This window comes from Synchiropus splendidus, chromosome 19 (genome assembly GCF_027744825.2).
Source record: "Synchiropus splendidus isolate RoL2022-P1 chromosome 19, RoL_Sspl_1.0, whole genome shotgun sequence".
Taxonomy (NCBI): domain Eukaryota; kingdom Metazoa; phylum Chordata; class Actinopteri; order Syngnathiformes; family Callionymidae; genus Synchiropus; species Synchiropus splendidus.
The window spans coordinates 12,610,001-12,635,634 of NC_071352.1; the positions used below are offsets into that span (position 1 = coordinate 12,610,001).

Genomic DNA, 25,634 nt, shown 5'->3' on the forward strand with positions numbered 1-25,634 from the left:
GGCACAATGTGGGAGGTTCCTCCTGAGGCAGTAGTGGAAGGCCAGGTGGGTTTCCCAAATGAATTTGACATGAAGCGGTTGAAAATACCATTTACTTTCGCCACCACACTTGAACACTTGCATGACTTGACAACTGCATGAGAGTAAAAGCCTAATTCTTGTTGCATCTCCCCAGGTGAAGCTTGAGTATGCCGTCGGAGTGAAGCTGTAACAAGTGTTCAAACTCCGTTGGCATCGCGTGGAAACCTGGTTTTGGCCAAATGTCGTCGTAGTAATGGTTAGGAAGGGGGTACAGGTCGAATGGGTGGTTAGCAAAGGGCCAGAACCCATACACATGGACGTTATTGCAGACCTCCAAAGCCAGGCTCACCATCATCAAACCGCTTGTGATCCTTTTTGCTTTCACGCCTCTGGCCTTCCAGAAGCCGCCCAGTTCACGCAGGTATTGCGGATTTAAAAAGACAGGGCTGACTGAGCTCTTGAAGTCTTTCATCGTGTACGCAGCCCGTAGTGAGAGCGCGAGGTTCACATTGTAGGAGAAAGCAGGAAGCAGTATCATCGCACTTCCGTAGAGCTGCATTTTCTCGGCGAACGGGAGGCGCCGCTCCATCAGAGACTGATGTCTGGAAGAAAAAAAAACATGCTTCGGGTTAGGATTTGGTCAGTAGATATAGAGCAGAGTGAATCCTTGCACTTACAACTTCAGCAGGATGGTCGGGTTTGCAGTGACGATGTTTGTCTTTTTGCCGACATGCTTCTCGTATTCCCCTGTCAGCGGAGGTAAGTTACACCTGGAGACAAAGGCAACGGGTGAGAAGACAATCCGCAGTTGATTCTCAGGAACTGCACGATCATCTGAGCCTGCAGGCGCTGTTCTGTTGGCACCAAGCACAAGTGAGGCATCGACTGCCTGTGCAAAAGGAGGAGATACCCAGTTTAAGCCCTGTCTAGACCATGGGACCAAGGGTCGATAGTTAAAAATATTTGGCCTGATTCACACTCGCTTTTGGTGTGTCCCTGTGATGGACTGGCGACACGTCCAGGTTTTATTCCTGCCTCTCCCCCGCTGGGACAGGGACACTCCCCGCAACCCTGAACAGGTGGTTCACTGAAGATGTATGTACGTATGTTCAACAAAATTCAACAGTGTCATGCTGTAAAAAGAGCCTTGTGTCTCTGAATGGCATGGCAACACCCCCTTTTGTGGTGTGCTGAAACACCAAACTGTATGTTGAGAGGACTTTATGTTGTGCAACGTTCTTTATTTTTGGATGAAGCTGTTTGGACTGCAATAATTCAGTTGTTGTCAAGTTGTCAATTGTTGTCAAGACACGGCATTAATCTTAAAGGAGTGAAAGGAACCGCTTGGGGCGACGACAGACACTTTTTCAGAAAAGGAAGAAAAAAAAATAAAGTCACCTGATGACGAACTCGGCTGAGTCGATCATCTTGCCACAGTTGCTGTCATAGAGGATCCCTCCGTTCCCAACGACAGCACATGTGTCCAGGGTTTTATTTGAGAATGGATGTTTCTTGAATTGAATAAAGAGAAAACAATTTACAGTACAGGTTTTTCTACTCTAAACTACGTAGCAGTATGAAACAAAAGCTGGAGAATAGTTTTGCAGGGGTGTTAAAAACAGGGCTTTTACTTCACTTCATGGATTAAATTGGCAAATCTGATCCACAGTCATGTCTCACAGAAATTTCACTTATATCTATAATAAAACTACACATAAAAGAAAAGAATACAAAAAATAATACTTGTAGAAACCAATGTTTACCAGAAAGACAGCCATTATCTTTATACTGTTCCACAGATTTGTAGGGACAGTGATATGCGTCAGTTATTACACTGCAACTGTAGTAAAGTCATAAATAGCCACCTTTTCCTCCTGTGGGAAATGAGCATGTAATAAATGTATAATGTATGTCTTTCAGTACATGAGTCACGTCCTTTCCTGATAAGAACCTGAGAAAACGACATACTACATATGTATATATATATATATATATATATATATATATATATATATATATATATATATATATATATATATATATATATATATATATATATATATATATATATATATATATATATATATATATATATATATATATAAACCCTGCATAATCTGAGGATCTTAACAGTGGCATACTCACATTTGGAAAGAGGTTGAAGAGTTCAGAATTCACCAGCAACTTCTTTGCACTCGTCTCAAACAAGATTGTTGAACCAAGAGGAGTGTTAGCTTGTGTCACAATGGCGTTATCGAAACCATTGCACGTCTGCTGGAGCTTGACTCTTGAAATACAAAGAGAGTTTATTAAAATCCAGGTTCAAGAAAGCATCACAGAAATAATCTGATCATGACATGCTGACAATTGAATCCTCTTCCAGGCAATATTTATTGGGCTGGAAGTGTATTAACTAAAACAAGATGAAAGAACATGAATAAAAGTGAATTATTTCACCATTTTTAAGCATCAAAAGCAGTTATTTATGTTATTCGTAAACAGATGCTTCAGATCTGATTGAGTGGAAAATCTGCTTGTGCAAAAGCAGGTGCAAAATGGATGATTCAGAATATTCTTATTTCCATCACACATAGCTCAAAATGTTGACATTCGTTGGCAAATTTTATTTAAGTTGAATTTGTTTGGCCATGTTCAATTTTTTCCGAAACACCGCACCCCAGCCGGCTCTTACTATTGCTCCCAAAAAGTGTACCAGTCTGTTTCAAACAATGTTACTGTCACTGATCACATACGTCCATGTGTTCTTTATGTTGGTATTGCTGTTCACCAATATATCCACCAGGTGGAGCAGCCCCGCGTCAAAAGTTTATGATAAAAACAACTCCAAAACAAACATGGCGAAGTATTGGAAGTATTGAAAATGAAAATGGTATTGTCCTTGGGCAATGGACAGCAGACATTGCACCAAAAAACAAAACAAAAAACAACAGAAATATCCGCTTATATTAATATTAAATCATTCTCTGGCCCCGGAGTGCCGTGCTATTCGATGCCTAACATTACACATTTGAATTAAGCTCAGGATCTATATCACTGACCAGATCTAATTTCTGCAAATGATGTATCATATAACTATATGACTCCATCTGTCTTAACCCATGGATAATAATTGACTGGCCCGAGTCCAACGACCACCTGCTGGGAGTGGCGCTCTCCAAGGTTAAAGGTCTCGTCGGTCTTTGCTTGGTGACAGACGGAGATGACAAGGAGCACCAGGAGATGGATTCCTATAATCCACTGTGTCAATACGAGAAGAGCAAGAACTGCAGGTTCACTCACTCCACTTGGTGTGGTTTGAGATGAAAAAGTTGAATGAATGAACCTTTGCTTCAATCTCCTCTTTCACATTGTGAACGCCTTTCATAAGGAATGATATGACATTTGTATGACTTTATTCATTTATTCATATTTGTTCTTACATTATATAGACTGGTGCAGAGTGAAGAACAGTCCACATCACTTTTCGCTATTTTGCCGTGCAGTGGTTGTGTGTAACTGTGTTTCTTAAACTTGCCCGAGTTCCTTTATGTTGTTTAGTGTTTTCCTGTCAGTCAGCCACTTTACTGTGACAGTCAGTCATTTGTGTGTTGCTGATATTCATGTTCTCTCAAGTCTCCTCTCCTGAGTCATTTTCAAGTTTCAGCGTTTATTTATTGTTCTAAAGTTCTTTGTGATGAGAAATGTTCCTTCAGGTATATCAGGTGGTTTTGGCAAACTCCTGTCTGGTTTCTGACACATTTGTAACTTGAAAAAAAGAGGCTAAGCACAAGTAAAATACAGTAAAAAAAAAGAAATAGGAGGTTAGTGTTCCAGACATGTTGGCTCTCTTAAACGAAAAAGAGAAAGAAAACATATTTATATCTATGATTTTTTCATGTTCCAACTTGATCGAGTCTTACTTGAATTTCTGGTAGTTCATCTCTTGCTTCCTCCAAGTTTTAGAGTAACGCGTCACAACGCTGTCGATGATTTTCCTGACAAGGGAAAGAAGAATTTCAGTCTGTTGCCAAGAATGGAAGTCTCCTGTGTGAGACACTCACTTGCAGCCTTTGCAGAGTTGCGAGGGTTTCGGACGTTGTCTTTTGATTTGAGGTGCACGGTGGGCCTCCAAATGACTGTTGGGAGGATGCAGAAGAAAGTCAAAAGTCAAGGGAGGCTCAATTGAAGACGGCGATCTTGTGGTGAGATAAGAAAAAATGCTTTTGTGGCCGATGAAAGTGGGCGGGGAATGGCTGCTCAGTCAAGGATTCAGCTTACAAACTTTTGATTTCCTCTGGCTACAGAGCTCACATTACCACTCTGGCTTGTGAAAAGTTAAACCGTGGGAGGGGTGTGTTGCTAGAAGCACAGTCAATTCCAACAGCAATGAAGATGGTGTTATATTTATTTCACTCCAAACTTTCGGGTTTCGTTGTGTCATAGATAGCCAGTGCCTTCTTTCAATATCTCGGACATCAATTTCTTATGTCTATGATCCTTTGTTTGGTCCTACTGCTTAAAAAAAATTCAGCCATGACAATTTTAAAATTAAATGTAAATGATTTATTTATTTATTTATTTATTTTTACACCCGACCCTCACACCATGTGGCCCTTGGCAAGTACATTTTCGGGTTGTACTGTTGTGAGAGCTTGAATTCCTCAGGGCTGGACAGTTCATGTTTCCCATAGAAACTATGCATTAACTCAACCTTCCAGTCGAGCTTTCACAGTAGAAATATGAGCTTGAGGTGATGTCAAGTTTGTGTTGTTTACAAAGGAGGTTGAAATGAACAGAAAAATTCTTCACTGTTTCACTGACAGGACAGGAGTTAAATATTGTCCAACCCTGGCTGCAATCTCACTGACATTCAGGTGCAGCAATTGCAGTAACCCCTTTGAAAAAAAAAGTGTACTTCAAAAAGTGTACTACTTTATACTACTTTTTCCTGAGGGATTTCAAGTGTATTATTGAGGCAACAGATGCAAAAGGATCGTGGGAGTGAAGTATTCCACCACTCACTAATGGTGGTATAGAAAACACAGTTTTGTTGTTGTTCGCTAGTTTTGTTCAGATATTGTTTTGTTCTTATTGTTTAGTACTTCTATATTCAATTACTTAATACTTGTTTGTCACCATGAGTGTGACATCTGCCGTCAACCATGGGTGAAATGTATTGCATGTTTGGGATCCTCGTGGTCCACTATACACCAGATGTATACTGTTGTACTACTGTTTGTTATATAGTTTTCGCTAATATACATCAGATAAGAACTATGTACCTAATACACTCAAAGTATAGTTCTTCAATACTTGAATTCTTACAACTCTTCGGAGATTAATAAAGTATCTATCTATCTATAAAGTATCCCTCTACAGGAGAGAAATTAGTCGTACAATATAATCGTTTTGCTTGACTGTAATCGCAGCAGGTGATCTGCGCCTGCACAATGTTCTGCTGCAGCTCCCCGGAAGAGCTTCTCGCAATGAAAATCTGAATGGAACGGAACCATTGTGTGCTCCAATCTCCACCAGAAGTGAATCGAAACAGGAGCGGCCGTCTTCCCATTCAAAGACATCAATAACCCACATGGATTTTCAGACCAGTGTGTGACGTGTTTTCTCCCAATATAAATCTTTTCTTTACAATACCATGGGTGACTTGTGACTTTTTCAAATTGGATTCACTGTTTCATGTCACTGGGTTTGACCTACAATGCAGGTACATTCTCTCCTTCTTAGTAAAACCTGATTGAAGTCTATCTTATAGTTAAACACATCCATGTAACCTTTCACGAACTGATCAACCACGACTGCAACTTGAAGCGTTCGGCAAGTTCCCGGTGATAAGTAAAACAAGATAAGATTTATCTCAGGAATGTTCTTTTTCTATTCAGACTCAAACCAACTCATTGTTGTTGTTTTTACTTTCAAGTAGGTGTTAAAACTAACTTGATGCGGACCATTTATTACTTTTGGTGGGACTCTATCCAACAAATGTATCCATATCATAACAGTTTTTTTTTTACAAATTAATCCTGATTCATCAAATTTTATATATATATTTTAACCCAGATTTTCTGTCCATGAGCTCAATTTCATGTAGTCCCCTTCATCATGGATGTTTTGATAATGATATCACGTCTTGTAATGTGGTGGACTGGGAATAGTTCCACTCAAAATGTTACCTGCGAAAGAAACTTTATACGTGATTTGGTCGTGTTTTATGGACTTGTTTTCTTCCCTATTTATTACAAGTCACATTTCTCCCAAGCAAAAGTTATTACTTGTTTGATGAATAGAGTCGTATTGACCTAAAAAAAAAAGTCTTCCTCAAAACTCACCTGTCATCCTCCAGGAACCACATCATCGTCGTGGCCAGGCTGCCCAAACAAAGAATGGTGACTGTTGCCTTGTAGCCCCACATTCCTCCAACTCACTGCTCACTCTCTGGCCAGACGTCTTCTGTCACTCACTTTTTCTGATCATCTTCTTGCTTTGGGTTACAACAGTCCACCGCAAAAACACCTGACCGGCCCACTCAGGTTGCCTCCAGCCTGTTGTGCCAGCAGCTTGTCTTTCTGCATCGGGGTCTGGTCCCCCCTCAGGCAGCGCTTCAGTCCACTCTTGTCAGCTACCGATCCTCTTTAAACACGTGGTCAAGACAGCATCTAAAACTCAATAACAAAAAAAAATGATATGTACTTTTTCCTTTCTCAGTTGAAGTTAATTCCATATATACCAGTCAGCCGTTATGTCTCAACTACCTCTCTGGTATGGAGCTCCACACCTCAAGGGAAGTCTATTTACCATTTTTCTGCCCTCCTTGTTGACCCCTCCCACTCTCCCATTCTCCACCCACCAGAGTGGAACCACTCCCTCTGAGTTCAAGTACTCCGCCGCAGCATGCGGAACAATTTTTTTGTGTGTGCTCATCTGATTAAATATGTTTGTTATCAGGGCTAGTCAGATTTGAGTCCATGTATGAAGGAAGATTAGAACCTGAGGTAGAGAGGCAGGATCGTCTGGTCGCTTTGACTCCAAACAAAATTCAAAAGGCGTTTTTCTTTGACACAATTGCCTTAAAAATTGCGTGTTTACTGGTGTGACTGGTAATATACACTGATATATGCACCTCAAGTTCAATTTGAAGAGTGTTCACCAGAAGAGTGTGCTATACTGCAGACAAGCACTTGATGCAACCATGACTCATCACTGTGCGCCGCCACCTTGGTGTCGGACATTGTCCAGATGAAACATAGCACAAAGGTTCTTTAAAAAGAAGCAATATAAATGGACTTTCATTGAACATATTTGAGGCTAAAATACTGCTTCCTCATGGAGTCAGGTTCTTCAGTTTGTGCCACTGGTTTGGTCAGTGTTTTTTGTTTCTTGACTGAGAAATAGCTGTGAAATTTGACATTTTTAAAAACACTGCAGCCAAACAAAAGTTTCTATTTCAAGTCATCTAAGTGGACTTGGACGTGAGAAGACAGACACAGGTGCCAGTGGAGGGTTTACCGGTAATCAAAACATGACATATGAGAGTCAAATCAGTCGCCACTCTTTACAGTGCAACACAGGGTCAAATTGGCAACTCATTTGACTCTCTGTTCCAAACACATTCAGGGAATTGTTTCTATTCATCCGGCACCCTGAGATCCCACAGCGATCAGTGCGAGTGCACAGAGACGCTCCATCGCATTCGCCGTCTGCTCGAGCCTCGAACTGTGGCATGCTGGTGCCACCACAGCTCACGCTGAGCTGTACACATATAAACAATGTGGCTGATCCTGCTGACTCTGCTCTCTGCTGTACTGGGAAACGCTTGCTTCTGCATATTCGCAACACTAATACACACGAAAATGACAACTTCAATTGCTTTTTGAAATAGTTTGTTTAAAACAACGGACTTGCTTCTGACAAAATCTCACTGCAGTCCCCACATTTGAGAACCACTGCATGACAGAATGTCGCAGACATTCACAAATGGATTCTCAACAGCATTTTCAAACAAACTATGAGAACTGAATCCGAGGTATCCATACCATTCTCGCATGCATTTATCCCTAACTCAGCTTGTGTTGCCATAACAATGAGTTGGACAGGGCGGCTTTGTGAGACGGGTTTTGTTTTGTAAAACCAACAGCTCAGATAACAGCTTAACATCTGACAACCCTTTGTTATTCCCTCACAAGGTAACATGGCTCTGTTTTCCACTTGGCTGCTCTTGTCTTTGTTCGTATACTGTGCATTCTTTCACCTCATATACTATATATATATATATATATATATATATATATACATATACATATTGGGTCGCGGAGGCAGCATTCGGAGCAAGGAAGCCCAAACTTCCCGATCCGCACAAACCTCCTCCAGCTCTTCCCGGGGGATCCCGAGGCGTTCCCAGGCCAGACCGGAGACATCATCTCTCCAGCGAGTCCTGGGTCTTCCCCGGGGTCTCCTCCCGGTAGGACATGCCCGGAACACCTCCCCAGGGAGGCGTCCAGGGGGCATCCGGATCAGATGCCCGAGCCACCTCAGCTGGTTCCTCTCCATGTGGAGGAGCAGCGGCTCCACCCCGAGCTCCTCCCGGATGACCGAACTCCTCACCCTATCTCTAAGGGTGCGCCCAGCCACCCTGCGGAGGAAACTCATCTCAGCCGCTTGTATCCGCCATCTCATCCTTTCGGTCATGACCCAAAGCTCGTGACCATAGATGAGGGTGGGAACGTAGATCGATCGGTAAATCCAGAGCTTCGTCTTGTGACTCAGCTCCCTCTTCACCACGACGGTCCGATACAGCGACCGCATCACTGCTGCCGCTGCACCAACCGTCTATCAATCTCACGCTCCCCTTTTCCCTCACTCGAGAACAAGACCCCCAGATACTTAAACTCCACCACTTGGGGCAAGAACTCTCCACCGACCTGGAGAGAGCAAACCACCTTACTCCGGTCGTATATATATATATATATATATATATATATATATATATATATATATATATATATATATCATAACCACTTTTTGGAGGTTGTGCATGTGAGGATGTTCCCAACTATATCAAAAGACAAATGGCATACAATAATGTTGAATATTTATTTCACTTACACACACCAGACATTAAATGAAGGAAAAACGGAAAAATAAAATGCAGTAAAGCAATCCAATGATTGTGTTCAAATAAATTCAACGTGACAAAAGCCAGGAAAGTATACTCATAATGCTATGAAGGGATAAAACAAATGACGTGTTGGAGAGAGACACTTTTGAGCAATAAATAATGATGAACAGATACACGTGAACACTATTGTTTTGTAAAACATTTGTAATAATTTTGGCTCAGTTGCTACATTCACAATAGAAGGAAAACGGTGGCTCACTAGTCTTGATATAAATGTCAATAGATTAAAAGATTTAATCTCATTGATCCCAGGTTTTGTATCTGTTCCAAAATTCAACTTTTTTGTGTTCCAGCACATGAATCCTCATCTATTCACACTGTGAAATACATCTTTACAGCCATGGAACATGGAACAAAACCATCCCGTCTCGCAAACTTCCTCTAGAATCTGAAATATACTGTTGAAGCACCAAAGTCAGGGGATGACAGAGTTGCCTGGCAACATGTCCGCAGTGTGTCAAATGTCTGAAACACTTTCAGAAGAACTGGCACTTCATGAGAAGTGCCCACACTGACTAAGTCATCTCCAAATACAGAAGCAGTAGCGTAGCTCCAGGCGGCGAGGACACGCCTGTGGTGCTAACGCAATGGTTCAGTGAACACAATAGTTCTGCTGTTTTACACAAGGAAGTGAAGCTGTTCAGTGGTCCAGGAACGTGCTGAACGTGATTTACTGAAAACAAATAGTTGGCTAACTTCCTCTCTACTAATGCAAATATGAAAATAAGCACACGAACACGTCCCGACTACGCACACACAACTCCCACTTTGGTTTCTCCTATGCCCTTAAAACAGAGCTCTCATTCGCTAGAACACTGTGTTTCAAAAACAGGGGAGACATTTCGGATTTCATTCCCGTCCTTCACTTAATACAGAGAACCCAGTAGAAATCCACTACACTACAAAGGATTTTATTCGATTTCAAGTGAATTCAAGAACTGCAAATGTTAGATGAAAAATGCCCCTCACAACAAACGGAAAACATACAGGTCCAATGAAGGAGGAATCCTAAACTTTTCTGTCTTAAATTGCCTCCCAAACTGCTACCGCAAAACAAAAACATTTTTATCCCAATTTTCCCTGCATATTTTAAGGTAGAAAAGAACATGGATCTAAGCATCACAAGTCCCAAGGTGAAGTTTAAGAACCCCCTCACTATGGAGGCGCAACAACTGCTCAAACTCATCGGGCATTTCGTGTGACCCGGCTCGAGGCCAGTTGTCATCGTAATAGTGATTTGTCACTTTATATGATTTAAAAGGGTGACTGTTAAAAGGCCAGAACCCGTACACGTTCACATTCTGACAGAGTTCCAACGCCAGACTGACCATCATTAAACCGGTGCTGAGCCGCTGCGCTTTGATCCCCTTGGAGAGCCAGAACTCGCTCAGTTTCTTGAGGTACATGGGGTTGAAGAACACCGGCCGCGCTTTGCTGTTGAAGTCTTTCAAGGTGTGCACTGCCCTTAAGGACAAGCCGGTGTTCGCACGGTAGGAAAACGCAGGTAGAAGGATCTTGGCGCTTCCGTAGCTCTGAAGCTTCTCAACAAAAGGCAGGCGACTCTCCATGAGAGAGTTATACCTGAAAACAGAAAAGCATTGCACATCACTGACATGCTAGCGAAATAATAATCCTTGCTCAGGTATTTAATTTAATTTTTTTTTTTTTTTGAAGCATCCATTTTGATTCATCCACAAATTTGTTGAAGACTATTGGGCAGGTAGATAATAATCCGAACAGACTCAATGTTTACCTTGCTGTCAGTTACAATACCTTAATATAAGCCTAGAAGAAATATTTATATTCTAGAGAACTCTGAATCATCCAAGGTAAAATTTGCACTCAGATAAGCTGTTCAACGTCCTGCATACTCTTGTACTTCAGACACACCCTCGGGCGTAAAGCCGTGGTGAAGCCAGTCACAGGTCTTCATAGATCCAGGGTTACATTTATACTCACATCCTCAGGATGATGCTTGGATTGGCTGTAACAATGTCAGTCTTGGTGCCCACGTCGCTCCGATATTCATCTTTTATTGGAGGTAAATTGCACCTAAAAATAACCACGAGCAAGAAATGAAAATGCTTCATGGGTTATTTTCCTGCATATCTCACTTGTGATCTTTCTTACCTGATAACATAGTCTGCAGAGTCAATTTTTTGCCCACAATTGCTGTCTGCGAGGATGCCTCCATTTCCAACCACGGAGCACTTATTCCACGTTTTATTTCCAAAAGGATGGCCCTGGGAAAGGGTTATTGATGATGGACAGGTGACAAAGAACAAGTCATAAGTCTCTCTTATGAAAATGAGTCACTTAAATTTTGCTACCTCAGGATTATAAAAGAGGAAAGTGCAACCGCACCATGGTATTATATGGTTTGAAATTAGTTCTTTGATTCAATATATTCTTACATTTTCATGTATTTTATTCAAACATTCTCAATAAAAAAAAATTAAAAAAATCAATGTTGAAACTGTTGAAAATGAACACCATCCATTAGAAGTTTAAAAAGTGAAAATAAATAAATTAATACCTAAAGAAAAAAAACCAAAACATCTATTTTGGTTTTGAAGAGTTAGGAATGATGTTAAACGTATAATATATTTTTATTGCTTTCTTTTCCCTCCTCTTATGTCAAATTAATCATGACTTCTCATGTGCACACCAGCCAGAGTGATTGGGAAATTTTTATTGCAGGGTGATGCCACCAGTCTCAGGTTTATTAAGTATAATAAAAAAAACAACAGCGAAAAGTCCTGATCTCAACCCAAAGAAAACACAACTGTGCTCCATTTTCTGTCCAAAGTTTCAGTTCTGTTCCACCTGACTCGGAACGATCAACTCTTCACCGTGATACAACAAAAGATACACACCTCTGGAAACAGGTTGAAAAGCGTTGGCAGCACCAACAATGTTTTTAGGGATCCGTCGAACTTAATCTGTTTTCCCAGCGGCGTGTTGGCCTGGGTGATGATGGCGTCGTCAAAGCCGTTGCACTTGGCATGCAGCTCCTGTCTGTCAAAGTAGGTGGACATCATTTCAAAATCGCTGCGAAATCCCCCGAGGGGAATATTTATTTTAAATGCACAGCATCCCTGTATGAATGAATGCTTGTTAACAACAGCAAAGAAAGTGACGCTAGCCAACCTGTTGAAGCAGTTTTTTTTTTAAATGAACGTGAAAATTTAATAGTTATATTTCGATTCGCAATTTACTTATATCCTCAAGACATTTTTTATTTGGAAAAAAAACGTTTCATAATATTTAGATATCGTTATTATTTTATATTTGTTGACTTTATTCATGACGTGCCCAGTTTTTCCAGTTTTCTTAACTGTTTGCAACAAGTGTATTTTTTTATGACAAATAAAAAGCTTTACAATGACCACATGTTTCATAATATTTAGATATCGTTATTATTTTATATATGTTGACTTTATTCATGACGTGCCCAGGTTTTCCAGTTTTCTTAACTGTTTGTGTAACAAGTGTATTTTTTTATGACAAATAAAAAGCTTTACAATGACCACGTTTCATAATATTTAGATATCCTTATTATTTTACATTTGTTGACTTTATTCATGACATGCCCAGTTTTTCCAATTTTCTTAACTGTTTGCAACAAGTGTATTTTTTTATGACAAATAAATAGAAAAATAAATAAATAAATAAATATATATATATATATATATATATATATATATATATATATATATATATATATATATATATATATATATATATATATATATATATATATATATATGCGCAGGCGGTGCGTTCAGGAGCGTTGGAATTTTCTATACTACTGAAAATAACCAGGTTTAAGATGCAGGATTTGTGTGTGGTGGGGACGAAATGATGCTAAACTGGTGCCTATGCTTCAAACGTTTTAAGAGTTGGCTGAATGAACACAGCAGCTTTACATTAATAAACCTTATTTTTGTGTTTCTTCTTTCTTGAACACTACGCTCTGTATGAAAATACAAGCCTATGATTTCTGGTATTCTTACTTGAACTCCTTGAAAGTGTCTGGTTCCTTCCTCCATGTTTGGTTATACCGCCTCACTACATCCTGTATGATGGGTCTGTTAAAACAGAGGGCCATTTATTAACTCTGAGGAGAAGATAAATCACACTCAGAATTATCACTCCAAACTCACTGGCAGCCTTCGCATATCTGGGAGGACTTCAGAGGTTGTCTCTTCATCCGTGGCGCTCTGTAGAGTCCCAGTGTACTGTCGAAGGAAGGCAGGAGAATAGATGTCAGAATACTCTTAATCTTTTGCACTACATTTTCTACAGCAACTACTACATGCGCACACAGCTAGATCTGAATCTGAGGCAGTTCTTGCGTGACTTGCTTGATGTCCCAACAAAAGGACGAAACCTGGAACCAGACTAACTTGACAGACCTCAATTTTGGTGGGTCTATATGTCGACTCACTGGATGGAAATGCAGGAAAATCAGACCACTTTTTGCATTAAAAAAAAAAAATATTCTGATACATAATTCAATCTTCAACTGCTTCCTGTGATGTGGAAAATGTATGAGACAAAACAGAAAACATTACATTCCAGGACGAGAAGGAGGAACTGAAAAAAATAAGTAAATAAACAAAAATAAAAAATATAAATATATAGGTTTCTGCACATCATTCTGTCAGAAGTTAGAAGCAACGTAATGTAATTCTCAAAATTATTTCAGACTAAGATCCATCTGAAATTGCGCCCTTTAACAGGTGCAGACGTCTCAACTGGATGTGTGAAAAAAGACACATAAATACAACGCCAAATATAAATGAGGAAAACGTAGAAAGACAGTAAAAGCGAAAAAGACTGCATCACTTTTTTCATCTACGTTACGTGAGTTACGTAAGTTACAACATCGACTAATACAGTTTTAAATTTGCTAGTCGACAAAAATTCGCCGACAAAAAATGTTAACTTAATAACTAAACTTTATGTAATCGCAGCAAAGGTGTAAATATGGAGGCAAACCCCATTTATTAATGTGCACAGTGACACCTACCTGTCATCTTGCATGTACCAGAAGGAAATCGAAAGCAAGCTTCCCAAACAGAGGGTCACTATGGTTGCCTTGTAGCCCCTCATGCCTCCTCTTGCTCTCTGCGTTCACTGCCTGACCGAAAGGGCCCCTCTAAGAAACCTCTCCTGTGTCGCCGCAGCCCCTTCACAGCTGTGACTGGTACCCATAAGTTTAACATGAAAACGTGTGAGAGAGATAGCTAGCATTTTTCTGCCATCAGACAGGGACGAGAAAAACCTGCCCACCAGGTCTGCTGACTTCAGCATTATTTAAATGGATGTGTATCCATGCGTTCTCCCCAAAAAATGCAGAGCCACACATGAATAGCTTCCACTGGTCCCCAATAAAACCGAATGAACGTTTATACAGGTATGTGTGGCAGACAGTGACGCATCACTTATCTGGTTAACAAATCTCGTGCAATTCGTGTCCACGCGACTTGAAACATTCTGGACGCGCTGGAAATTGAGGCAGCAGCTTGGAATCCTGTCCTGTCGGCTTTGGCTGGGGCAGTGTGGTCTCCGACTGGGGTTCTTAACCTGCTCCCGGGGCCCACCTTTTCCAGAACAAATAGACTATGCACCCTGTTTGTGTCAACTATCGAGGATCTTTTTTTTTTTTTAGAAATGTAAAAATGTTGCTGGTCACTTTCTGCTCCATTAGTTTGCAGTACACCGTCGATGTCGAAGGGGTTCGGTCGACCTGATGCAGTGTCATCTTTTCAAATGAAAACAAGTCAGATGAACGCTATGCCATGCGTCGTCGCTTAAACGCCTACATAACTGATCTGCTGCAGCTGGCGGCGGTGAGCAACGGCAGCGAGTACGGACTCCAGTCGGGAACCGATAAGAGGAACCATTTTCATAACTGGTTCTGAATCAGAAGAGGGAACTTCGGCCAACCATGTGCTTCAACTACGCTCAGACAAATGTACTCTGCATTGGTGGGAGTGAAAACTAGATGAAAAACATGAATAACGTGATGGTTTTAAGAAAACACGTGGTTATGTGGAGCACAGAGACTGGGACACAAAATTAAACTGAAGCGGTTTAATGAAATTCAACAGATGGTAAAGAAGAACCAAGGACGTCTCTGAGACAAGAGACAAAACCTGGACATGGAGACGAACAGGAGAATGAAGTCAGCAGTCGCTCGATCAGCAATGATACAATAGTCAAGCATTTGAACACATGGAGCAATACATATAAAAGCTGAACTGAAGATTACCACTCACAAAACACAACCTCAAGAAGCAGAGCAAACACCCAAGGACATGGTGGTCCAACTCACACATGGAAGGATATAAAGAGCAACAGTGTGGCAGTGAGAACTAGCAGTAGAAACAAGATAACAGAATACAACAACGCAAGAGAAACAGATGGAATAACCAGCATTGGAGGAATGGCATTCTGGCAAACAGCACTGCAACTGGAGAGCCTTTATCCATGTGAAGCTAGCTTGACTGTTGATCAGTTCCAGGTGTGTGCCATGACCTGAGACACTGAGACACAGTGGGAGGAAACAAAGGAAGACATGACAAAATAAAACCCAAACATGACAGAGAGGAGACTTAAACAAACATAAGAAAAATGCACACACACATAAACAATCATAGACATACTGTAAACAAATAAAAAATACGCAAAAAGGACCTTACGCAGACGCAATTTTACACACAGATACATTTTTTTTTACTATTTTCTCCTTGCTTCAGGTTATTAAAGTAAAACTTCAACGTGAATTCAAGACTGTGTACCTTCAGTCCATCTTTCCTCACAGGAGTCACAGTAGAGAACATGGCCCCTTGTGAAACTGAATTACCCAGCCCTGGTTTAGCTTCTCTGAGTCCATCACACCTCTAAGAAACAAACTATACTCACCACCCCAGGTGTCGTCTCCCTTTAAATGATTGATCAACCCACTGGTGCCTATCCCATTTCGTCTCGGCACTTTAGTGAACGCAACGCACACCTTTTGTTGGCATGCATTTACAGTTTTAGGGCAGGAACTTTGGCGGGTTCATTTCGCTGAATTAATGCCAGAAATAAGTCATTATTATTTTTCTATTTAAGGCTGTCAATCGGTACTAAAGCCATAGTTAACTCACGATTCATCTCAAAATAATTGGGCTTTTTGCATACATTACAGACATTCTAAACATAACATTACATGTTACGTGACTATTTTAGCATCTGTTCCAAATGTACCCTAAAGGAAGATCCACGCCAGAGTTTGTTTATCATTTGCTTGCTCCAACTACCCAACACAACAGGTACGGTGGAGAAAGAAAACGTTGTCCTCTCTCTTTATTTCACGACACTGTGTCTAATATTAAAACCTAACCTAAAGCTAATGTGAAAATGAATGAAATGTTCATAATCCCTTGTCCAATGCTGCGTTCGTTCATAGTGTTGGCAAAGGGATTGCTGAATATGACCGCTGTTGCAAACGGAGTCCAGAGTCGGAACCTTCAGCGGCGACAGCGGATTCCTCCCCATGTAAATAGTTCGCGACAACCGTGACTCCAAATAGCTGAAGCCTTGCCAAAGGAAGCACCAGGCGTGATATTCATTGTATCTTATGTGTACAGATTCAACTTCATAATTCTTTTTTATTTTTGCGATTTTATATTCAACAAATGTACAAAAAACACCAGGACACATAGAGCAAAACAATGACAAAACAAGGACAATAACTGAATAAAAATAAATTTAATGAACAAAATAAAAAACAGACAGCACCATTCAGTCGAGTAGTCCCAGGGGTCAGTCAGTCCTTCATGTTTAGAAACAGGCAAAGTCCAAAAGGATCATTTTCCAAAGTTTATGAGCCCCTTTTAATGTAGTTGATAAATGGATCCCAGGTTTGATGATATTTTTCCACATTGCCAGCCATAGAAAATCTGATCTCCTCCAGAATCCTGATGTTGTAGCATGGAGGTGGAACTGACTTCTTGGCTGCTGCCTGCTGTAACGTTTTAGGTCACTTTTTTAGCATCATGGGAACAACCCATCATGACTGAAGCCACATATACGCAACACAGAACGTGCTAAAACCATTAGACTAGAAGGTTGAGCCCGACAAAGTTCCTCTCTTGAAAACACCTGAAAAGGTTGTAGAAATGATGCAAAATGACCACCCACATACATAACCCTTATTGTAGCTAAGCCCCTCTTGGCCTAGTCCATGAACACGGACTCAGTCTGTGGAATGTTAAGAATGTTTTTGAGTCATTTCAAAACATTTAAAGAGTTCCATAATATAAAATTGTCTTTAATATACTTAAATTGCAGGTTTATTTTTGAAAATAAGACAGCAGATGGCGATATACCTTGACTCGATATGAGGTTATTAGTCTCAGTTATGGCCCAGGATGGGATGCGAGGACTAACCCCAGTATTTACAAGATTTGACTGATTCAAGAAAGTAAAGTTTTTTGCATTACATGTCCAGTAGTCATGTTGGAAAATTGGTAGGCCAAAACCCCCTTCACATTTAGATTTCTATTCGTGTGCCTTGCTTATGTGGGGTGTTTTATAAGACCAAATAAAGGGCACAATGATGGAATCAATGTTTTTAAAGCAAGAAGTGTTCAAAAATAACGGAAGATTTTGGAATTTAGTGAGAGAGGCAAAAGTCTCCATCTTTCAACAAACGTTTTTCACTTGTCAACAAGAGCTAAATAATGATTTAAAAAGTTTGGGGGGATTTCTGTTGATGTTTATGCCTAAATAAGTGAAATAATCGGTGGAAACTTCAAAAGGGGAGAGAAGGTTTTTGTCTGAACCATCACTGAGGGGCATGAGAACAGTTTTATTCCACACCAGGAACGGTGGGATGGAGCTTGTGATGTCAGACAAGTTTAGGACCACATCATCAGCATACAAACAGAACTTAGAGGTGATCATGCCTTGTTTCATACCATGAACATGAACATCATTGCTGAAAGCAATTTCTCGAGGTTCATTCACCAAAGCAAAAAGCATTGGTGACAAACAGCAACCCTGTCGTGTGCCTCTATGTAGGACGTTTTGATGTCTGTTTTAAGAGCTGGTGAAGCTGGTTAAGCTTCCATCTCTGCGTGACAAATACCAAATGAGGGTGGATTCCTTATCGCTGCAGGTCACAGGACATGATCAGGTAAATCAGGTCCGGCACGTACTTTCTAGATGCTTCACCGGTCCTGAATTGCAAACCTCATTTTTCTATAATAGACGTGGTGCATCACTGCCCACTAGATGTTCCATCGTACAACCCAGTCGGTCCTGGAATGTCCGTCATTCACCAAACATCGTGTGGTGTCCTGTAAATATTGTCATGTTTTTAAGGCAACATTGATTCCACTGATGAATAACCACTTTATTACATTGTTGTTTTCTAACCTTTTGCGTTCCCTTCCGTTACGACTGCAAATGTGCAATGTGGTTAAACGCTTCGATACCCAGTGGGTACAATACTGTAGAACAAATCTTATAAGAGATGTCAACAACTGGCTTTGTGCGACATGTTAAATGGTTTACAGACTTCATGCATTTGTCAGTAAAATAGCACAAAATGATGACTGGCAACAAGTACAAATATATATTATTATCTACTATATGATCATATATTATTATCTTTTATCCTCTGAACATATACATACACACATATTGACAATAAACAAATGTTTAAAAATACAAAAAATCCAAGAGAATAATTCATGAACATGAAGGCTTATTGACTGGTCTGCTGACACTCCAGAGCAGGGGGTCACACTCAGTCATACGAGAGCCCCTGAGCATGGGGTAAACATATAAACATGGAGCACGCAAGGCCTGCAAGTGTCCACTTATAGCAAGTTGTGCCCCCGAAATGCTCTTCTGCCTTGTAAAGTGACGTATGAGTTTTACCTTGGAGCTTCACTCTTCTACTTCAACTCAAGTAGAAGATGCCAGGAATGATGCCAGTTTGGTGCTGTGGCTTTTTTATGCATGGAGCCAGTGTGACTGTTCTATCGATGGTCTCCATAACTAACCCTCCTGTGACTCCTACTATGCCAACACACCCTGACTCACTATCATCAAGTGGTCCTGGGGAGACACAGCTGCCTTCTGTGTTGCAAGTGGTTCTTTGCCTCCTTCTCCTCCACCTCATTTGTCTTCGGAAGTTTCAACGTCGACATCTCCACTTGCTTACTCATCTTACTCCCTCGGAGCTTCACTGGTGACAACATGAACAGGCATCTAAGTCATGGCTAAATGTACTCAATGTGAACCGTCCGTCTCACAGGCCACATAAAATGATGTGTTGGGGCCCCGAGCCTTGAGTTTGACACACTTGCTCTGAAGTCCGCTGTATTCATCGTGCACATGCCACACCCCGAGCGTATATCAATAATCTCATTTAAACACAAACATAAAATAAATTGCAATAAATATACATATAAAAACCCTCTGAAATAATTTACTGTCATGATAGTGCAAGCATACAAGTAAGGCCACTTGGAACTCCTGGTTTCAAGTTGAAATCTTTCACCCACAGGGCAAATAATTCCACGGTTTCCTCAACAATTATTCAGGTGAAGTCTGAGGATTCCTTTCCTGTGAAGGTCTACCAGTTTCTCAAACTCCACAGGCATGTTATGAACCCCCGGTTTTGGGGGGTTGTTGTCATAATAATGATGAGACAGGTAATAAAGTCCAAATGGATGACGGCCGAAAGGCCAAAACCCATAGACATTCACAGTTTTACAGACTTCCATGGCCAAGCTTATGATTATTAGTCCACTGGTGACAAAACGTTCTTTCACCCCTTTGGAAGACCAGAATGCTTTTAGTTTCTGCAAGTACTGATGGTTCAAAAACACCGGGCGGACAGGGCTTTTCAATTGTTTAAGGGGTTTAACGGTGTGTGCAAGAATAGCAGAGGACAAGTCCGAAATAAGAATCATGGCGTCGCCGTACTGACTGACTCTCTGAAGTAGTGACTTGGGATTGCTCTTTGAGTTGCTGAGAAACAGAGAAGATATCAGGCGTTAGTGACAAGAGCTTCAGGAAATCCACGTGTGTCAAATGAAACATTCTGAATCATCACAGGCTCAATGGATCGGTTCCAGTTTGAGGTAACTCTTAGTGAGGTGGGTCCGCTCTGTGTTTGCATGGGTGTCCTTTGAACACTCCGATTTCCTCTTGTAGTCGACAAACATACTGTACAAAGGTTGAGCGACTACGCCAAACAGCCAGTAAAAAGTTGAGACCAGGCATTTGTTTCAGTCATTGGAACACCGAAACCAAATAAAGTTTCAAGAGTAACTTCAAATCAAATTCATAAAAGTAAAGGCTGTAGTCAATAACGGTATGTCCTCCGTTTGCGCATGCTCCGGACGGCGTCCCATCCCGCTCTTGCTGTAGTGCAGTGTTTACATAGACCAGGTTGTACATCTGTGGTCACTCCTGCTGTGTGTTTCCTGTGCTGTTCAAATGGCGGATCCTGGTCAGGAGTCATCACTCTCCCTCAGCCTGGATGCAGCCTATTGTCAATGGAGCGTTCAACCCCATTAGCTCAAACCACCTCAGCAATTTACTTAGAGCAACTGGAACCTTGTGAGACGATTTGGCTTGCAAACCTCTGTGTCCTTCTTTGACACTTCTTAACCAAACTGAACCGATCTTTTGGTTAACTCTTAAATGAACAGCCGTAAAAGGTTGGTCTAGTTTTGTCAAAAACCCTTTCACAAAGTGAACCCGAAACCTCACCACTGCTTTCATATATTTAAAGATATTAGCGTACAAATGTAGCGGGAGATGTTACAGTCATACTAGTGAGTCAAAGCATCTATTGGGTGTTTCTATTGCTGGTCTATTACGTGATTGTGTAAACGTGAAGTGTAAAGTTTTATAGGCGGTAAAACATAATGATGTTCATGCCTTTCAAGTCAACAAACACTGTTAAAACGGTTAATGATGAGACTTGAGCGCAGAGCTGATGTATAAACTAATAAAACTATCTGTTAACTGCGTCAATTTCCTTTCATCTGTATGTTTGACAAACGACAGCTGGGTGCGCTGTGTATACTCACAGTCTGAGGATGGACCGGTTCGCCGTCACCAGACCGGACTTGTTGCCCACATGTTTCTTAAACTTGTCCAGAGGAGGCAGGTTGCACCTGAACACCAACGACACAAGACGCAAATGTTGCTTCTGAAGAACATCGATCCAAATCAATTTCATACCTGAATACAAAATCTGCCGAATCAATTTTCGCTCCACAGTTGCTGTCAAACAGGATGCCCCCGTTTCCCACAACAGAACACGTGTCCCACGTTTTATTGAAGAAAGGGGAGTGCTGTTGATGAAAAATCATGTGATAAGATTTTTAGATTTGACAGACGGTGGTGGTTGCCCTACTCCAACCAGAATACACCCGAATCACACTCCTCAGCCTCCCTGGTAAGGTCTGTTCTACGGTAGTTGAACGTCAGATTCAAGGGGCCATTCAACTATGGACCAACTCTTTACTCTCTCAACAAATTCTAGGGGGTGTCTGGGCGCGTGACCTGCCGGTCTACATGCGCTTTGAGGACTTGGAGAAGGAAAAAGGGACACGTTTCGGGAGTAAGGATTGTGAGGCTTTTAATCTCTGCATTGCCGTAGCGGGAGTTGTGTCTGGACTCTTGGGTGCAAGTCCAATGTTTTTCTGGTGGGGGTTGGTCTCCCCCAGCTTTGTCTTAATGGGAATTGTGCATTTATTATACAATATTAATATTATTCATTGTTTGTGCTAGTAATAAAGAAGTTATTCACAGGAACGCTGAATGAGGAAGTGTGAGAATTTGAAGTTGCAGGTGGACTACAATGGACGGGGTGAAGCGGAGGAGGCTGGGAAGTGCCTTCTCCACATCTTCTCCAGAGCTGACCCTGATAAGAGCCACCTGGGTCCGGAACGAGGGTGCATGCCTTGTGATCGTTGCTGTGGTTACGAGGGAGCCAGCAACCAGGACTGGCGTCAACGGCTGAGGACAAGGACAACGCTCATGTCGAGAAACTTTTGTGTATAAAGGGATAGATATATTTTTTTTTTCGGTCCACCGGACTTCTGATAAGGCTAAGTCAGGCGTAGTTGCTGACCCAGAATTCTGCTTTTGTATCAGGCTCCTCTGTCAGGGAAAACATTTCTTGGATATAACTTGTTGGATTCTTGGTCGTCATTCTCACGAGTAAACAAACGCGCGGAGGTACACGGGAGGTGTATTTCCAATAGTCTCGATCCTGGTTTTGGTTCATATGGACAAGATTTCGAGCAGAAGATTTGGTTCTCCTGGCTTCATCATGGAGTGACCTTCAACTCTGGCTGGATCGACTTGAAGCTGAGTCTGGTTCTGAGTGCGAAGCAGCTGGGATGAGAATCTGCACCTCTAAGTCTGAGGCTGTGATTCTCAACTGATTCTCTCTCTCTTCCTGCCTCAAATAGAGAAGTTTAAGTATCTTGGGGTTTTGTTCTCGAGTGGGGCTGCAAGGGAATCGGCGCAGCACGGCCAGTATTGTGGTCTCTCTACTGCACTGTTGTGTGAGAGCTGAGTCAAAACACAAAGCTCTTTACAGATCATTCTTCATCCTGACCTTCACCGGTGGTCATGAACTTTGGGTTGTGACCGAAAGAACGAGATCCCAGATACGAGCAGCTGAGATAGGTGAAATAGATAGGTGAGAATCTCTGTTATTCGGGAGAGACACGGAGATTGTATGTAGCTCATGGTGTGTCTGTATTGACCGCCATCCCGTTCAGCGGGTTCCCCGTCTCTCTTGGCTCCACTCATAGTCACGGCCATAATGAATAAAACAGTGACGTAATCTGAGTTGTTGGCAGTAACAGCTGATACATACAAGAGGTAGAATGTTCGCCAGGTCCCCTGCCACCGGTATTTTACCAATTTTTGATCCCCTCGGGTATTTATCTTGGCAGATGATAGCATGGTTGCTACCATTGCACTTCTTGTGGAGCAGATTTCTGTGAACACAAATGGACACAGATCATTATTATTATTCTCACTTTTGCGTTGATATTTGCCTTGGAATCCAGGTATGAACTAAATATCTTTTTAAAGCAAGTTTTTTTTTGCAACACATCGTCCCTCGCAAGGTGACAAATAGCTGCTATTCTCAGGTGGATTTCTACGTCCAGTGTTGGTGCAGAGGTGCTTCAATGGAGTCAAATGTTGCCCGTCCCATGTGAGGTTTGAGACAGTGATGAGGCTTCATGAGCTGAACAGTTGGTGCTGACAGTTTTATGATGTCAATTAAATGCTTGCACGACAGTTTAAGTGGAGGCGGGAGGTTATAATGGTTTTTACTTTCGACTAGGCTGCTATAAGTGCAACTGCTACACACGGTTATTATATGAAATGTAACTTTTTTTTAACCTCTGTAAATACTACTCCTATCTTGTAAACCTTCTTTTGTGACACTTTCTTTTTGTCCACCTCAGGCCACTGTAGTGCTACTTGCACTGCGTGCTCGAGCTGATCAGGCCAAAGTAAACAAGGACTGCGTTCAGGAGAATCAGAATTTTCTATCCAACTGGAAATGACCAGGGTTACTGTATTTTTGTGTGTTAGGGATAAAACAACCCTGGCGGGACGTGTCGTTCGCCCACTTTCTATTGCGTGACGTGTTGCCCATGGTGTCGGAAAAGGCAGCAGAATGCAAAACCTGGGCTACAACTCAACACCAAATCCACCAACATGCAACACAGACATACTTCCACATCAGTCTGGGTCGCAAACATCCACTTGAAAATAGTCGCAATTTGACCCTGCGAGTTGATGTGTTGCCTTTTTGTATTACTACGATCCAAATCTCACCTAAATTCTGCGTTATTCTTCTCGTTCTTCTCCCAAGAGGTTGAGAACTCTTTCATGACTTTATCGATTTGCCCTCTGTAAAAACACCAAAACTAAAATGAGGGTTATGTTCATCAGTTTCCCACAATGTTCTTACGTCACTCACTTGCACCCTGGACAAGTTTTGGACTTTTCCAGGGGTTGTCTTTTCATCTGTGGTGGTTTGAACGGTTTCACTTCACTGTTGGAAGAGGAAATATCCAGTGATATGCAGAGTCGCCCCAAACACTATCAATAACCCTTAATCCGCTCCGTGAAATTAAATGGATGTAATCCCAACAGTTTGTCTTCTAATCCTGATGATTCAGAGCGTGTACCTGGATGTGCCTGTGTGTGTGTATGATGCCATTTTAACCATTATAGCATGTGGCTCTTCATGTGCCCTGCAGTGCCATAGAACAAAAACATTACATATTCCTCAAGCAAAACTTGTCTGTTTGCTTCCACCAATATGTTGTCATCTTGACCACAATTTCGGGTTCTTCCAGATCGAATGAGGCGCTCTGTTATAGTACTGACACTTCATTTGTTTTGGTCGACTAGGAGTGAAGGTATTGGTTTTTGAGTGCAATAAACTTGTGTTATATGGTTGTTTAGAGCTGTCATTCTAGGACACATACACTAGCTTTGCCCCCTTGTTTATAAAAAACGTGTACAATATGTCACAAAAGTTTCCACTTGACTTATTTATCATACCCAGCTGGCTCTTTTCAGTCAGTTCCTGTTCATCTTGTTTTTGTGCCCCTCAAGATCAACAAACTAATTGATCCTTTTTGCCTTCAAGCCATTGACACTTTGCTTATGTTCTTTAATTTAAATTAAAATTTACTTAAATTTAAACAGACGTTCCCTATCAAACAATATCTGTCACCGGAGAATTGCTTAAAATAAATGATCATTGAAGACTGAAGGAATCAGACTTTATGTGATTTAATCAAAAACAGAAGGTGACTTTAAAGTAGGGTCTGGTTTTGTAAACCAACCCGAAATGAAGTAATGCCAACATTTGGAACTTCAGCCGTTTAACATTTCTGTGGTACAAGCTGCTGGAGAGATGGACAGACACACTGTTTGCTCTGTCAGTTGCGTAGGAGACAATAAAACAAAATAATAAAAACAAATTACAAACAGAGCCACCAAACAAAGAGGAGAATAAACACTTACTTTTCCACTTTTGTAATCCTGAGAACAGTTGTCAGCAAGCAGCACAACAAAAACATCAATACGACGACTTCGTAACTCTTCATTTCTCTCGGTGTGAAATCAACCCGCTCACAGGCTCAGTTGTTCATCATGTTCAACTACCTTCCCTGTTATGTGACACCGTGCTGTGAGACACACCTTCTGACTGGAGTCTAGGGATGGGAGTAAAGGGAGCGTGGAACGAACAAGAGGCTGAACCTAAAACTTAATTTGTGTATCATGCTTTTTGGGAAGGCGGTTCTCAAGTTGCTTTCCTGTCAGAGGATATGATAGAAAGCAGAGCAAAGAT

General features: G+C 41.3%; 3 protein-coding genes across 3 annotated transcripts in view; all 3 read right to left on the reverse strand.

The window, feature by feature from the left end:
* Window positions 1-6,782, reverse strand: part of LOC128751668 (alpha-2,8-sialyltransferase 8F-like) — a 7,367-nt gene extending 585 nt beyond the window's left edge. Inside the window, exons 1-7 of the mRNA XM_053852874.1 lie at window positions 6,366-6,782; window positions 4,083-4,157; window positions 3,942-4,016; window positions 2,167-2,308; window positions 1,420-1,532; window positions 699-791; window positions 1-623 (exon numbers count right to left, since the gene is read on the reverse strand). The exon at window positions 1-623 is cut by the window's left edge and continues 585 nt beyond it. Coding sequence (XP_053708849.1) covers window positions 152-623; window positions 699-791; window positions 1,420-1,532; window positions 2,167-2,308; window positions 3,942-4,016; window positions 4,083-4,157; window positions 6,366-6,448 — 1,053 coding nt within the window. The 5' untranslated portion in view covers window positions 6,449-6,782 and the 3' untranslated portion in view covers window positions 1-151. The remainder of the gene's footprint in view (window positions 624-698; window positions 792-1,419; window positions 1,533-2,166; window positions 2,309-3,941; window positions 4,017-4,082; window positions 4,158-6,365) is intronic.
* Window positions 6,783-10,323: 3,541 nt separating this feature from the next.
* Window positions 10,324-14,329, reverse strand: LOC128750506 (alpha-2,8-sialyltransferase 8F-like). Its single transcript, XM_053850685.1, has 7 exons — window positions 14,247-14,329; window positions 13,378-13,452; window positions 13,228-13,302; window positions 12,088-12,229; window positions 11,342-11,454; window positions 11,171-11,263; window positions 10,324-10,792 (listed from the first exon to the last, which is right to left on the reverse strand). The coding sequence occupies exons 1-7, from the start codon at window positions 14,327-14,329 to the stop codon at window positions 10,324-10,326; spliced, it is 1,050 nt and encodes a 349-aa protein (XP_053706660.1).
* Window positions 14,330-17,021: 2,692 nt separating this feature from the next.
* Window positions 17,022-25,448, reverse strand: LOC128751125 (alpha-2,8-sialyltransferase 8F-like). Its single transcript, XM_053851954.1, has 7 exons — window positions 25,307-25,448; window positions 24,249-24,323; window positions 24,104-24,178; window positions 23,127-23,250; window positions 21,476-21,588; window positions 21,322-21,408; window positions 17,022-20,251 (listed from the first exon to the last, which is right to left on the reverse strand). The coding sequence occupies exons 1-7, from the start codon at window positions 25,387-25,389 to the stop codon at window positions 19,807-19,809; spliced, it is 1,002 nt and encodes a 333-aa protein (XP_053707929.1). The 5' UTR covers window positions 25,390-25,448; the 3' UTR covers window positions 17,022-19,806.
* Between the last annotated feature and the right edge of the window lie 186 nt (window positions 25,449-25,634).